Here is a 15,468-nt window from a genome sequence, read left to right as displayed (position 1 = left end):
CAGGCCCTCATGGGAACAAGGAATGTTTCCTGCCCTTGAGCTTAGAGGCCTGGCTGAGGTTTGAGCACCAGGCGTAGACACAGCTCTCCCTCCCACCCCCCAAGCCTCCTCCCCTGAGTCTGTCACTCTCTGCTCTGTCCCCCTAGACGGACTTGACATTCGTTGGCGTCGTGGGCATGCTGGACCCGCCCCGCAAGGAGGTCATGGGCTCCATCCAACTATGCCGAGACGCTGGAATCCGAGTAATCATGATCACCGGAGACAACAAGGGCACGGCCATTGCCATCTGCCGACGGATTGGCATCTTCGGGGAGAACGAGGATGTGGCTGACCGGGCCTACACTGGCCGGGAGTTCGATGACCTGCCCCTGGCCGAGCAGCGGGAGGCCTGCCGACGCGCCTGCTGCTTCGCCCGCGTGGAGCCCACCCACAAGTCGAAGATCGTGGAGTATCTGCAGTCCTTCGATGAGATCACGGCGATGGTGCGGGGACCGGGGCACGTGGGGTCTGCTCAGTGTCTACTGAGATGTCGGTCTTGGGAAGCTGGGGGCCCAGGGAGGACATGGCTGAGCGGGGGCCCTGCTGAGATGTGCAGAGGGGAGGAATTCGGGCCCAGATGGAAGAGTGTCAAGGAGGATACGAGGAAGGGGCCAGCTCCCACCTTCTTTCTCTCCCTGCAGACAGGTGATGGCGTCAATGACGCCCCTGCGCTGAAGAAGGCGGAAATCGGCATTGCCATGGGATCCGGCACTGCCGTGGCCAAGACAGCCTCTGAGATGGTGCTGGCCGACGACAACTTCTCCACCATTGTGGCTGCCGTGGAGGAGGGCCGGGCCATCTACAACAACATGAAGCAGTTTATCCGCTACCTCATCTCCTCCAACGTGGGCGAGGTGGTCTGGTGAGCAGCCGGAAGGGCTATCAGCGGGGAACCTGTGGCTGGTATGGGGGATGGGGTGACCACAGGCCTGGGAGGCAGGACAGACCTGTGACCGCCTCCTTCTGGCAGCATCTTCCTGACAGCTGCCCTGGGGCTGCCCGAGGCCCTGATCCCTGTGCAGCTGCTGTGGGTGAACCTGGTGACCGATGGGCTCCCAGCCACAGCCCTGGGCTTCAACCCCCCAGACCTGGACATCATGGACCGGCCCCCCCGGACCCCCAAGGAGCCCCTCATCAGTGGCTGGCTCTTCTTCCGCTACATGGCAATTGGGGGTGAGCAGGACGGAACCCCAAGCTTCTTCCCCACCCTCAGCTTCCCCATGGCAGCTACCCTGGCTGGTGGGCCCTCTGCCTGCACCGCTGTTCATGGCCACCAGCCCTCTCAAGCCCTCCTGTCTCCCCAGCCCTGGCACCGCCCCCCCAATGCCCATCTCCTCTCCACACAGGCTATGTGGGTGCAGCCACCGTGGGAGCAGCGGCCTGGTGGTTCCTGTATGCTGAGGACGGGCCTCACGTCACCTACAGCCAGCTGGTAGGGCAGGACCGAGACGGGAGGAGGGGGCAGTGAAGGAGGGTGGCGGAGGCTTCTGGGGATCCCAGCTTCTCCCCTCGCCCTCGGCAGACTCACTTCATGAAGTGCTCGGAGCACAGCCCAGACTTCGAGGGTGTGGACTGTGAGGTCTTCGAGGCCCCGCAGCCCATGACCATGGCCTTGTCTGTGCTGGTCACCATCGAGATGTGCAATGCTCTCAACAGGTGGGCCTACCTCCCCTCCCGCCACCTGTCTGGAGGCCACCGCCTTTGTCCTCCAGCCCTCCCGCTCATCACTTCTCTCCCCTGTGCGCCCCCCACCCTGGCTCCGCCTGCCGCCTGCTTGCAGCCTGTCTGAGAATCAGTCCCTCGTGCGGATGCCACCCTGGGTGAACATCTGGCTGGTGGGCTCCATCGGCCTCTCCATGTCCCTCCACTTCCTCATCCTCTACGTGGACCCTCTGCCGGTGAGCCTTCTTCTGGCCAGGAGCCACCTGCCACCTCACCCACGGGGGTCTCTTCAGGGATCCAGAGGGAGGGATAGTCAGGCTGGCGCAGTGGCAGCTCCGCGGGCTCCTTCTCACTGCCCTTCCTGCCTCCCCCCTAGATGATCTTCAAGCTCCAAGCCCTGGACCTGTACCATTGGCTCATGGTCCTCAAGATCTCATTACCAGTCATTGGGCTCGACGAAATCCTCAAGTTCGTTGCTCGAAACTACCTGGAGGGTAAGAGGCTCCCCTCCTCGGAGCCCCATCTGCCCCCCCTCAAAGCCCCGGCATAGCCCCCTCCCTGCGTGCTGCCAAGGCGCCTGCCCCCTTCCTCCTTCCTTTGCAGGTGGGTGAGTCCTGGGCTCCGCTGGCCCGTGCCCTTCGCCGAGTGGCCCACTTGGGCCCTTCCCTCCTTTCCCCCCACCCGCCCCTCTGAACCCCATGCAGACATGGTCTCCTAGGCACCCCCACAACCTCCCCAGCCCTCTTGGCCCCTGTGCCTGCCTCCTTCCCTGGATAATGGTGTCTCTCTGTCCTCTTTGGCCATAGGATAACCCGTTTCCCCCTCCTCCATCTCTTTGAACCGTGTCACAGGTATCACCCCTCTTCCTGCCCTCGCCCCAGCTGCTGTGCCCCTTGCCCGCCCCTCTCCCTTCAGGTGGCGCCGAGGTCACTTATCCTCGCAGCTCCACCTGGAGCCACTGCCGCCACCGCCGCGCTTCTGAGTGGGGCCGGGTGTCGGGCACCACTGTGTGCTGGGCTGCGCTGCGTTGCGCTGGCTGGGCGCTGAGCTGTCTGCTGCTGGGGCTGCAGTGGTTGGGAGGAGGGGGGCTGGGGACACAGGTGAGTGGTTGGGTGGTGGTGGGGCCCTCCAGGTGAGTGTGCCAGGGGACAGGCAGGGAGCTGGGAGGAACTGTTCTTCTCGGGTCCCACTCCACCCACCCCACCTAAGATGAGAAAGTCTCATCCTTCCCTTTCCCCTTCCAGATCCAGAAGATGAAAGAAGGAAGCAACCAGGCCTTTTGCCCTCCCTCCCCACCCCATAGTGACGCATCTTCGGCCAGAGCTGTGGCACAGGCCCCACCCTCCACAACGTTCCCTATTCCTCCCGCCCGACATTCTTGTTTATAAACACTATGTCCCCTTCACTTCTCCTCCCCCCTCAGCAACCTGTCCCCCTTTTGCCCTTGTGAAACCTCCCCTCCCCGACCCCGTGGGGCTCGCAGGGACAAGGCGACTGATTGAGCTGAGCTGCTTATTTATTGAAAATAAATGACAGAAAAATCTGGCCTTGTCTCCATGCACACATCTTGGGGCCTGGCTAGGGCCCCTGGGGACAAGCATCTTAGTGTCAACGCAGTCTGGGAAGCAGCCACCTGGCCCAGGGCGCGGGTGCAGACGGGCCTGGGGACGCACCCCAAGACTCCTGGCCACCACTCGCAGCTGTCCCTGGGGGAAGGGGACGTGAGGTGACGGGTGTGGCTGTTAGTCTGGGTGGCGGCGGGCGCAGGAGGGTTGGAACCCAGGAGGCAGCATGGCAGCCAGAAAGCCACAGGGCCGAGCTGGCTCACAGAGGGGCTTGGGACCCTCGCCCGGGTGTCATCTTTGGAAGCAGAAGGCCCAGCCGTCTTTAGGAGGAGTGCTGCAGGGGCCAGGGCAGCGGTGGCCCTGTCACCTCGACCCTGGCCTTGGAGAGGGTGACGACTCCATCCTGAGACCACCCCCTCAAGCCTCGGCCTCATGGTTCAGGAGTGAAGGGCGGTCTCCCCCAGGGTGGGCGGGTGCCAGCCCCTCAGGTGTCCTTGATGTCCCTGACGTCCCGAAGGGGCGCCTCGTCTATGATGCCGCGCACCTGCTCCAGGCTCCCTGCCTGGCGGATCCGTTCCAGGCGCACCTGTGGGGGCCGGCAAGGGAGGCAGAGGGCCCTCGGTGGGAAAATGCAGCCTCCACCCCGCCGGCCAGCTGCTCCCCGCCACGAGGGGCAAGGGCTCAGGACTCCTCCTCCCCAACCCACAGTGAAACTGACTTCAAGGGAAGAAGTAGGTCCTCAGACAGCAGGCTGAGGAGGGGCGGGCAGGGGCAGGCGGGACTGACGAGATGAGCACATGGCATGCCCACAAGCCCGGCCCTGGGCCACGGGCTTCGAGTAACAGGGAGCAACAGCTAAGAGGAAAGGACTGTGCCAGCCCCAGGGGGAGGAAGAAGACTCCTCTAGCCGGGGGCCTGTCCTTGCAAGACCTAGGACAAGTCGCCGGGAGTCACGCCAGCCCGGTGGGGAAGGGACATGCAGTACCTGCAGGGCCTGGGACAGTCGTACGAAATCCCGCTGCACCTGCTCACTGGTCTCCAGCTCCGCCTGCAGCCGCAGCATCTTTGCCCGCTGCTCCGAGAGCAGGTCTGTGAGCTGGGCCTGGGGGCACAGGACATAGAGCTGGGGTCTCGGATGGGATGTCTGGACGGGGTTACCCCTTCAGTACCACCCCTGATCCTGACCTCTTCTGTGCGGCCCGTGCCCTGTGATGGCCTGAGGACCTCCTGCCGCTTGGCCTGAGGGAGACATAAAAGGCAGCAGGGACCGGTGAGGGTCTTGTCCGCACTGCCAGCCTCCCCCATCAGCCCGGCCTGGCCCGGGTCCTGCCTCACCTTGCTCTGTTCCTCCTGGACGCGCTCCATCTCCATCCTCAAGCTGCACAGGGAGGCTGGGGAGTCAGGCAGGGCCAAAACGTCAGGCCCACACCCTTGCTCCTTCCCCTCCCGGCCTGGCGGGGACAGGCTCCCGCCCATACTCACCCTCTAACACCTCTGTGTGGGAAGGAAAGAAAGACAGGTCAAGGCTCATCCTTCTCGCCCTGCACCTCTCACCCCTCCCAGAGCCTGGGGGGGTGGGGGGGTCCTCGTGAGAGCTGGCCTCCTGGGGAGGGAGGGGGGCTGGCTGGCACCCTCTCCTCACCTGTCTCCTCCCGCTGCACCCTCAGCTGCCCCTCCAGGCTGGCCCTCGCCGCCGTCTCCTCGTCCAGCGCCTCCCGCAGAGTCACGATCTCAATCCGCAGCCTCTCGGCCTCGTGCTCCTGGGCCTGCTGGCGGGCCCGTGCCTCCTGTTGCGTGCGGCGCACCAGCTGCTGCAGCTCCTGGGAGGAAGCAAGTCACTGGCTGGTTGCAGGGTGGTGTGTGTGTGGGGGGGGGGGAGGAGGGGCAGAGGCCCCGGGGGCCAGGGACTCAAAGGGGATGGTGGGGAGGGTGGACACACACACCCTTGGATGGCTGCTTCCTGCAGCACAAGCCCAGGTAGGAGGACCCTCGGGAGTGGAGTTGAGTGCAAGTTCCAGATTACCCAGAGCAAGACTTGGAGCTCTTGTAATGCTCAGAAACAACTAAAGTTATGAGCACTCCACAGTTTAGGCAGACATGCATGTGTGTTGGCTTAGCCAAAACATTCATTCAGGTTTTTCTGGGCGCTGTTATGGAAAAACCAGAACGACTCTTTAGGCCAACCCAATAATAAAAATGACACCAAAGAAGGCAAAGGAATGATAAAGCTGGGGACGGCAGAAGCAGAGCCAAGGAATGTGGGGCGGGGTCGCACGTAAGGAGATGTCAGTCATAGTTCTCAGGGTGGGCAAGGGTTCCAGGTGATCTTCATATTCTTAATAAAGTCAATTGATGGACGGAGGCATGCACGGATCAATGATAGCTTTCAACAAACCAAAGATTCCGATGAATTCAATTTTGTGGATCTCCAGTCACTTAAAAATAAGTCAGGGACTTCCCTTGGTGGTCCAGGGCTTCAGAAGTGGTACTTCCATCGCAGGAGGCGCAGGTTCAGTCTCTGGGTGGGGAATTAAGGTCCTGCATGCTGGTGGGCTTCCCAGGTGGCACTAGTGGTAAAGAACTCTCCTGCCAGGGCAGGAGACCTAAGAGACATCGGTTTGATCCCTGAGACGGGAAGATCCCTTGGAGGAGAGCATGGCAACTCACGCCAGTATTCTTGCCTGCAGAATCCCATGGACAGAAGGGCCTACTGAGTTACAGCCCATAGGGTCCTAAAGAGCTGGACGTGACTGAAGTGACTTAGCATACAGGCTTGTTCTGTGTGGCCAAAAGAATTGATAAAGTAAAAATAACAAGCCAAATGACTGCTTCCTTTGTGTCAAAGTGAAAGTGTTAGTCGCTCAGTTGTGTCCGACCTTTTGTGACGCCATAGACTGTAGCCTGCCTGCATTACGGGCAGATTCTTTACCTTCTGAGCCACCGGGGAAGCCCCTCTTCATGTCAAGCGCTCTGTTAACTCATTTTCTCTCCGTGCCAATGCTGGGAAGGGGTGTGGCCCCATTTTGCAGAGGAGGAAACTGAGTCTTAGCAAAGCCGCATGAGTTGACCACAGTGATGCAGCTGATACAGCAGCCTGAGTCTGTCCCTGCGTCCCCTGGCCGCAGGCCAGTGCTTCGCTGCGCGTGGAGAGGAAGGGCCACACCCCCCTTACCGGCAGCGAGCTGGGCAGCGACTCCTCCCAGCCCTCATCCTGCTCCAGGACCCGGGGGACTGAGGACGACGGCTGCTCAGCGCGGAGCCCTTGGTTCTCCTCCGTCAGGCGCTTTACCTCGTGGCTCAGGCACTTGTGGGAGTTGGCCAGCTCTGCCTGGGGGTGGACAGTTAGGACGAGGCGATGAGGGGATCGGCGTCTCCTGTGAGGCCAGACCCTGAGCCCTCCTCCCAGACACTGGAAGGAGAACCAGGAAGCCCACGCCCTCCTTCTCAGCCGAGAAAGGAAGAAACACCCTTCAGTAAGCGTCTTTGGCTCCCAAGCTCATTATTTTTTTTTTTTTCCCTTGTTTGCTTGAGGGATCTTAGTTCCCCAAGCATGGATGGAACCCCTGGTTCCCCCTGCAGTGGAAGCATGGAGTCCTAACCACTGGACCACCTGGAAGACCCTCAAGCTCTTTCTCCAGCCTCCTCGATGATTTTGAGGTCACACAGTGGCAGCCACAAGCCACACTGGTTGTTTTATGTGGTCCCTGGATATTCATTCAAGGACTGATGATGAAGCTGAAGCTCCAATACTTTGGCCACCTGATGCAAACAGCTGACTCATTAGAAAAGACCCTGATGCTGGGAAAGATTGAAGGCAGGAGGAGAAGGGGATGACAGAGGATAAGATGGTTCGATGGCATCACCGACTTGATGGATATGAGTTTGAGCAAACTCCAGGAGACAATGAAGGACAGGGAAGCCTGGTGTGCTGCAATCTATGGGGTCGCAAAGAGTCGGACATGACTGAACGACTAAACCACAACTTTAAAACCTGGGAGACTACACACAAATATCCGGATCTGGCTTCTCTCGACAAATGAAGAGACCTTTACAGGGTCTCCGTTTGCCTGCTGCTCCTTCTGGCCATACACCAGACCTGGTTCAATCATTTGCCTCTCTTGTCTCAAAAAGCATCCGATTTTGCAATCTCTGCTTTTCATCCTCATGACTCTGCAAGCTAGGACCCATTATCTCAATTTCAACGCGTCAACGCTGAGGCTCTGGGCTTGTGGGATTAGCTTAAAGATCACTGAGTGTGTGGTGGGCTCTGTCTAAATGAGGTACTGGGTGCCCTGGAAGCCCTCTTATCTGCCTGGTACCAACTCCAGGGCGAAGCCAGAGCGGATCGGGGAGGGGGAGGGCTGTAGGACAGGTGTCTTGACCTTCCACATGGGCCTCAACCAATTCCCCTCCCACTCCTCTTCTGGCTTCCCTGGCCCCGCAGCCCTCACCATCTGCAGCTGAACGCGCTCCTGCGCCTGGCTCACGGTTCCCTGCAGGGTCCGCAGCAGCTGCTCTGAGTTCTGGACCTGAGCCAGGAGGACTTGCATCTGTGGGTGGAGGTGAGGCGAGGGTGAGGCGGGGCCAGAAGGAAGCCGGGAGTAGAGGCCCCCGGGGCTGGAGCTGAGGCCAAACCCACCTGCTTGGCGCAGTCCTCATTGCTCCGTCTCAGGCCCTCCTGCAGCTCGTCCCGCTCCCGGCTGATGCTCTCCAGGTCCTTCTGCAGCTGCCGCCCCTGCCATAGATCCCGGCCTCAGGCTCGACGGCCAAGGGGAGGCCTCCCTCCTCTCCAGGCCTCTCACGCCTTGCCTCCTGCATCTCCCTGGGTAGCACCAGCATCCACCCAGTCATTCCAGCTGAAAGCTCAGGAACGGACGTTGACTCTTCTCTGTCTTCCACTACCCGGGTCCAGACCACCAGCAGGCCCTGCCCGGCAGCCTCCAGAATGAATTCCAAATCCACTCGTCTCCATCTCGGCCGCCACCTCCTGGGACCACGGCCCCAGTCACCACCTTCCTCTAAACTACATCAAGCGTCACCCTTCCAAGCAGCCACCTAGCTTCTCCCCTTGCCCCTTCCCCCGATTATAATCCATTCTCACCCAGAGAGCCCAGTGACCCATGATGAGCCCAAAGTAGAGCAGGCCTTTCCCTGCCTTAAACCCCACAGACGCTTCCCACAGCTCTTGGTCTGAAACACAAACTTCATGGCTGGCCCAGAAGCCGAGGCCGACCTCCTGTGGCCCCTGCCTGCCTTTCTGACCTCATCTCTCTTCCCCTCCTTGGCAGCCTTCCAGCTCCTCAGACACACCACGGTATGTCCATCCTCTGGGCCTTGGAACCTGCAGATCCTTTGGTCTCTGATCTTCAGAAAGCACCTCTCTTGCCAGCTAGGAAGATCTCCTGCCCTGCCAGTCTCTACCTCATAATCCTAATTTTTTTTTAAGATTTTTTTTTTTTTGTATGTTGATCATTTTTAAAGTCTTTATTGAATTTGTATAATGTTACTTCTGCTGTTTCCATGTTCTGGGTTTTTAGCTGCAAGGCATATGGAATCTTAGCTCCCTGACCAGGGATCGAACCTGTGGCCCCTGCATTGGAAGGCGGTATCTTCATCACTGGACAATCATGGAAGTCCCTCCACAGCCCTGTTGAGTTCTGTGGTGGGAGTCTCACCCTGTGACGCTGTCTTCCTCATGGGCCCGTGTGTCTGTCTGGGCCTGGCTCCCTCACTAGAGGAAGCTCCAAGAGAGTAGTTTTCTTCTTCACTGCAGGATGCCCGGCTCTAGCTCAGTCAGGACTTGAAGGGAGAGATGGATGGATAGATGCATGTGTGTTGGCAGCCCGCCCTGCCCTCTCCACTCACCTCCAACTGCAGCTGCTCCCACTGGTTGTCTGGGACCAGCTGGTAACCAGGAGGGGGCAGGTAGATGCCTTCGGGGACCAGGGTGCCCGTGGACACCAGAGAGGCTGTCTCCTCCTGCTCGGGGCTCAAGCCCTGGCGGCTGCGGGGCAGGGAGGCCCTGCCGCTGGCCCCCCCACCAAGGGAGAAGGAGGAGATGGAGGCGCTGTCGTCACAGTTGTGGGCGAAGGCCTCAGCCGCTGGGCCCCCGTCCTCACTCAGCTCCTCAAGAGGCTCCAGCGGGGGAGATGGGTCCCGGGACAGGAGCAACTCCGTGGAGCCGTGCAGGGAAGGGGGATGCCGGGGCCGTCTCTAGGGAGATGGGGCAGGGAAGAGGCTGAGGGGCTGGGGTCCTGCAGCGCCCCTGCCTCCCTCAGCGCCCCCTGGCCACCCCCTCACCTGGATCTCTTGGATCAGCTCCTCCGCCCTCAGCAGTTTCGCCTTCAGCTCCTCGATCTCCTGCTCCATGGGCAGCACGATCTCCCGCAGCTTCTCCGAGTCCTCGTGGGCCTGGGGAAGGGGAAGGGGCGTTGGGCAGTGACAGGCAGTCCTCCCGACTGCAGGAGCCTCAGGCCTGTCCAGAGCTTTCCCTCCAAGCACATCAGCTCTTCTAATCCTCCCAGGCACGTGCTATCACCCCCATTTTAGAGACAGAAACACAGATGCTCGGAGCAGTTACAAGGCTTACCCCAGGTCACATGGTAGGTGGCTAAAGTCACAACCACCTTCCTGTTGCCCACTTGTAGAGTGACATACTTTTCTCCCCCAATATCATGTGTCCCCTTTTTAAATCATAGAGCCTCACATTTTTAGCTGGGCTCGTGACCTGAATCCTAGAATACCATCTACATTTCTCAGCTTCCCTGTAACTAAGCATGGTCATATGACTAAGTTTCAGCTAATGAGATGTAGGCAGATGTGCTGGGTGTAACTTCCAGGTCAACCCCTCAGGGGGAAAGGCTGTATTTACTCCTCTTCCTCCTCCTTCTGGCTGGCTACAATGCAGACGTGATGGCTGGCGCTCAAGCAGTCATGCTGGATCATGAGGCAGTACGCTACCTATGGCATAACAGCAACATAGGAGGAGCCTGAGTTCCTAATGACTTGTTGAGCTGCTACATCAGTCCTAGAATGTCTACTTCTGAACTCTAATAAAAATAAAAGTGAAAAGTGAAAGTCGTGTCTGACTCTTTGTGACCCCATGGACTATATAGTTCATGGAATTCTCCAGGCGAGAATACTGGAGTGGGTAGCCTATCCCTTCTCCAGCAGATCTTCCAGACATAGGAATCGAACCAGGGTCTCTGCATTGCAGGTGGATTCTTTACCAACTGAGCTATCAGGAAAGCCCAAGAAAAATAAATTTCTACCTCATTTAAGCCACTGTTGATTTGGGTTTTCAAACTTTGTCCTACGTGTTATGTCTCCCCACACTCCTGTCACCGCCATATTGCTGGCTGCTTCTTTTGCTCTCTTTTCAGGTTTGGGATTCTGTTGAACTTGTACAGTCAACAGCCTCTGGACACCTCAACTTGGGTGTTGGACAGGCTCTTCTGTCCTTGTACAGCCAATCTAAACCACCTCACACTGCCATTTCTCCTCTCGTTAGCACCAGGTCAACAATGACCCTGCTATCCACCCAGTTGTCCAAGGCAGAAACTGGCCAGTCATCCATCCTCTTCCAATTCATACAATTTCTGCCTCTTGAGTAATTAAAAAACCCATCTCAGACAAGCTCAGTGCAAACCTCCAAATCTCTTATGTGAACACTGCCAGCAGGTAGGGTAAGCCTGTGTGGCCCACACAAAACACCTCCGATCCCATCTGGAGGCCTGAAGTACATGCTCTGCAGATGCCCACACAGTGGATGAATGACGGCTGGATGCAGGGCCAGGATCGGAACTTCCTGACTCTGGGCCTGTGCTTCTTTCCACCGTACCTGGCAGATTTAATTTAGCAGAGCCTTCTCTTTCACCACCCTGCTCAACCACTCCCTGAGGAACACTCGGAATCCGAGTCTAGTGGCAGCCTCTGCAGGCAAATGGTGGGTTGGAAGCCTTCCTTTCTTGGGCTCCTGTTTAGATCTTTGTCCTTCTCACCAGGAGATTTACTCCATCTCCCTGAGCCTCACATATAAGGTGAGCCTCACATTCTTCATGCATAATGTGAGGTAAGTACCTACCTCACAGGGCAGCTGTGAGGTTCAAATGAGGGAAGATGTGAACTTGCCCTGAAAGGTGAAGAGTTTGGTAATCTGTGTTTCCTATGATTGTTTATGACAGCAGGAATAAAAGTGATGGTATGCCATAGAGATTAAGAATAAAGCTTTAGAACTAGCCTGCCTAGATTTTAAAGTCCCAGATCTGCTCCTTTGTTTTTTTGACTGTGCTGGGTCCTCCTTGCTGCATATGGGCTTTCTCCAGTTGCAGTGAGGAGGGGCTACCCTCTAGTTATGGTGCGTGGGCTTCTCATTGTGGTGGGTTCTCTCGTTGTGGAGCAAGGGCTCTAGGGCTCTTGGGTTTCAGTAACTGTAGCACACGGGCTTAGCTACTCCGCAGCATACGGAATCTTCCGGGACCAGGGATCAAACCCGTGTCCCCTGCATTGGCAGGAGGAGCATTCTTAACCTCTGGACCACCAGGAAAGTCCCAGATCTGCTCCTTTTTATGCGCATAACCTGGCAAGAATGACTAAACGTCTTTGAGCCTCACCTTACTCATCTGTTAAATGGATCTAATGGACCTGTCTTTCACGGGAAAGACTGGGGACACTGAGTCTGTCCACAGTACCTAGTGCGTAAGAGGTATCCTTAAATGTTAGCCGCCCCCGACACATGACTTAACTTTTCTGAGTCATGCCATACAGCATGCTGGATCTTAGTTCCCCGAGCAGGGAATGAGTCTGTGGCCCCTGCAGTGAAAGCAAGGAGTCTTAACCACTGGACAACCAGAGAAGTCCCAATTTTCCCATGCTGAGTACAGGGTTAGCACCTAGAATTATTGCTGAGTGCCCTGCTCCCAGTGACATGGCAGTGGGACATCAACAAACCCTGTGCCCCAAGGTCACCTTTGGCTGCCTCAACATCTTCTCAAGTCCCCGGGGAGGGGGCAAGTAGACTATCCCAACCCCAACCTTTTCCATCTGCTTCTCCAAGGAATCCAGGGGGTGAGCCCGAGACAGCAGCTGCTTCAGGCGCCCCAGCTCCCGCTCCTTCTCCTCACAGTCCTGCTGCTGCTGCTGCCGCTCCTGCTTCAGAGACGTGATCTGGGCTTCATAGCTGCTGATGGAGTCTGGCAGGGCAGGAAGGGCAGAGGAGAGGGAGGGTCAGTATGTCAGCCCTACCTGGGGGCGAACAGGGAGCTTTCCATCACTGCTGCTCTCTGCAAGGCAATTTACCAGAGTGGTGATGACAGGAGGCTTTGCAGTTGGACTGAGAAGATGGCAACCTACTCCAGTATTCGTGCCTGAAAAATCCCCATGGACAGAGGAGCCTGGCGGGCTACAGTGCATGGGGTCGCAAAGAGTTGGATATGACTGAGCAACTGAGCACAGCACAGCAAGGTCCTGGGCAATTTGCCTCTCTGCATAATGTCCTCAGCTAATGATAACCCTGCTGGCTTGTTATAGAATCAAATGACATGATATCGGGAAGGGCTTTAACCCTCTTCCTGGTACATAATAAATGCTAAAGATAGGCTATCTGTTGCTACTAATACATAAGAATAATAAGCAATATCTAATAATAGTGATAAATATTCATTCTGGACCAGACTCTGAACTGGGCTCTGGAAATAGAGAAATTAATCAAACACAAACCCTGACACCAGGAGCCCACAGTCCAATGAGAAAGACAGCCGTGGAAAGTTACAAAGCAGTCTGAGAAGAGCTTGTGAGAGGACCACTCCTGGGCTTGGGGGTCCCAGAAGAAGGAGACCCTCGCTCTGCCTGCCTGGCCAGGAGAGACACCAGCAAGCGGTGAAGGACAGAAAGGACACATTAATTAAGTAACAGGCGCAAAGGCTCACGGGTGGGAAAGTGGATGGTGTGGCTGGGGCATAGTGGACACTGGAAGAACAGCAGTGAAGATGCAGAATGCCATGCTGGGATTTAGAATTCATCTTAACAGGTCAGTGGGAGTTAAAGGTGATGTTGAGTGGAACATGGTCATTTTTCATTTGCATAGTTACTTATTTTAACACGTACTAACATCAGAAGTAAAGGTTCTGTTGTCAGGCTGCCAGGGTTCAAATCTTCTCCTTTCCAGCTATATAATCTTAGGCAAGTTATCTAACCTCTCTGAGCCTCAGAGCTTCCTCTGTAAAACGGAGATGGATAACAGTTCCTGCTGCTGCTGCTGCTGCTGCTACTGCTGCTGCTAAGTCACTTCAGTTGTGTCCGACTCTGTGTGACCCCATAGCTGATGAAGATTAAATATTCATCAAGTATTTAGTTCAGTGAAAGTGTCAGTCGCTCCGTTGTGGCCGACTATGGGAACCCACAGACTCTACCCCATCAGGCTTCTCTATCCATGGAATTTTCCAGGCAAGAATACTGGAGTGGACTGCTATCCCATCCTGCAGGGGATCTTTCCAACCCAGGAATCAAACCCAGGTCTCCTGTATTGCAGGCAGACTCTCGACCATCTGAGCCACCAGTGAAGCCTGGCACTCAATAAATGTTGGTTATCATTATTATTTAAGACACAGTTTCTTAGACAGATAGGAAGTTCCCTTTAAAATAGATGTGTGTAAGTTTTTAAAAAGTGGATCTATTTGAAGAACAAACATCAAGTAGATTACAAGGTAAGTCATACAAGGAGACAACCACGTTGCACAGATGGGACACGGATGCCTAAAATGTAAGAAATATGGGCCCAGAGAAGTCTGGAGCCAGGAGTGGTCATTAGAAAGGGAAATGGCATGGTGGGATGGGAATTGTAAGAAGTTTAATCTGGAAGCCAAGGTCAAGGCCAGACTATGGAGGGAGACTTTTAAGAAGGCTGAGGCAACAATATGCAGGAGCAGACAGAGAGCTTTACTATAGCGGTGGCCATGGAAGCAGAGGATGTAGGGCTGCTTGGGGAAGCAAGGAAATCAGATAATGAGATTTACAGAGATGAGGCCCAGGGCTGAGTCTGAAGGCCAAAGACTCAAACGAGTTCTCGGGGAACTGAGAAACTGCTCACTTTCAGGGTTGATCAGTCATTAGTGAGGGACCAGAAATGACATGAGGCCAGGGAAGAGGTAGCCTTCTGAGCTAAACTTAGCTGGAACTGACAGAGGTGCTGCTGGAGCCCAGGCTGGGGTTCTATGCAAATTAAAAAAGCACGCTTCTTCTGCTTCTTCCTCGGAGTCCCGAGCCTGCCTGTGCTAGGCAGTCCTGCCAAACTACCCCATGGGTGTAGGTCATGACCCCTTTCTTGTCATGCACTCCCCGTTATGGGGCCGAGGGAGGCTGGGAGGACCACCTGCCTCACCTTTCAGGATGGCTTGCAGCGAGGCCACCTCCTCTTGGCATTGCCGCTGCACCGCCGCCACAGCCTCGGCCTTCGTGCTCTCGCTCACCTCGGCCACAGCCTTCATGGTTTCCATTTCTGCCAGGGCGCCTGCTAGCTCAGCCCGAAGCCGCTCGAGCTCCCCGGACTCAGCCTCAACTTTTGCCCCCTCCTGGGGCTGGATGTCCAGCGCTGTGGAGCACAGGGATCAGCCTCTTTTCTCATCACTCTGATTCCCAATATTCCCAAGGTATCAAATTCTCAAGTGCTGCAACTTAGTACTACAGCCAAGGTCCCTGCACCTTTACCTAACCCCGCCCTGCTCACCTGGCCCCGCCCCTTCCCCGCCTCCTTCTCACCTAGCTCTGCCTCGTGTTGTCTAGAGCCCCGCCTCTTCCTCCCTCGGTTCACCCAATCCCCTCTTTTCTCTGACACGCCCCCTCCCTTCCAGTGGCCCCGCCCCTTGCCCACCTGGCCCCGCCCCGCCCCTCCCACACTGGGCCCCACCTCTAACCTGCCACTGGCCCTCCACCTTGCATCCTAGACCACGCCCCCTCCACCTTTTTTCCCGGCGGCGTGGTCCCGCCCCTTTCTCCAGGCTCCCCCCACTCCCCCCCCCATCCAGCGACGCCGAACTCGGCCCCGCCTCCGGCTTCACCGCCCCTCGCGTGCACGGACGAGCCCTCACGTACCGGCCCCTGGCAGCCGCCGCCGGCCATCCTCGCCCGCGGCCGCCGGCGCAGCTGCCGCCATTGCCTCCGCGCAAACGGCGGGTTCCCGCACTCCCTGGTGACGGCGCTCACCGCT

General features: G+C 57.1%; 2 protein-coding genes across 4 annotated transcripts in view; one reads left to right on the top strand and one right to left on the bottom strand.

Moving 5' to 3' along the window:
- The window catches only part of ATP2A1 (ATPase sarcoplasmic/endoplasmic reticulum Ca2+ transporting 1), a 17,355-nt gene extending 14,109 nt beyond the window's left edge, over positions 1-3,246 (top strand). The window contains exons 15-23 of one of the 2 annotated variants that reach the window (NM_001075767.1): positions 147-482; positions 681-901; positions 1,010-1,212; positions 1,386-1,471; positions 1,562-1,695; positions 1,820-1,937; positions 2,078-2,195; positions 2,508-2,552; positions 2,946-3,244. In NM_001075767.1, coding sequence (NP_001069235.1) covers positions 147-482; positions 681-901; positions 1,010-1,212; positions 1,386-1,471; positions 1,562-1,695; positions 1,820-1,937; positions 2,078-2,195; positions 2,508-2,512 — 1,221 coding nt within the window. In that variant the 3' untranslated portion in view covers positions 2,513-2,552; positions 2,946-3,244. Of the gene's footprint in view, positions 1-146; positions 483-680; positions 902-1,009; positions 1,213-1,385; positions 1,472-1,561; positions 1,696-1,819; positions 1,938-2,077; positions 2,196-2,507; positions 2,553-2,945 lie in introns of both variants that reach the window. The other variant, XM_024984881.2, reaches the window with a different exon arrangement.
- Positions 3,200-15,468, bottom strand: RABEP2 (rabaptin, RAB GTPase binding effector protein 2). Of its 2 annotated transcripts, NM_001083408.2 has the most exon segments (14): positions 3,200-3,852; positions 4,252-4,368; positions 4,452-4,505; positions 4,602-4,657; positions 4,749-4,760; positions 4,909-5,086; positions 6,439-6,594; positions 7,718-7,816; positions 7,906-8,001; positions 9,132-9,479; positions 9,567-9,677; positions 12,300-12,457; positions 14,644-14,853; positions 15,354-15,449. In NM_001083408.2, coding segments are annotated over 14 exon segments (1,758 nt in total). In that variant the 5' UTR covers positions 15,415-15,449; the 3' UTR covers positions 3,200-3,750.

Source organism: Bos taurus, chromosome 25, assembly GCF_002263795.3.
Source record: "Bos taurus isolate L1 Dominette 01449 registration number 42190680 breed Hereford chromosome 25, ARS-UCD2.0, whole genome shotgun sequence".
In the NCBI taxonomy this organism is placed as follows: domain Eukaryota; kingdom Metazoa; phylum Chordata; class Mammalia; order Artiodactyla; family Bovidae; genus Bos; species Bos taurus.
Note: the sequence above shows the minus strand (reverse complement) of the source record. Positions and strands in the feature narration are given on the sequence as shown.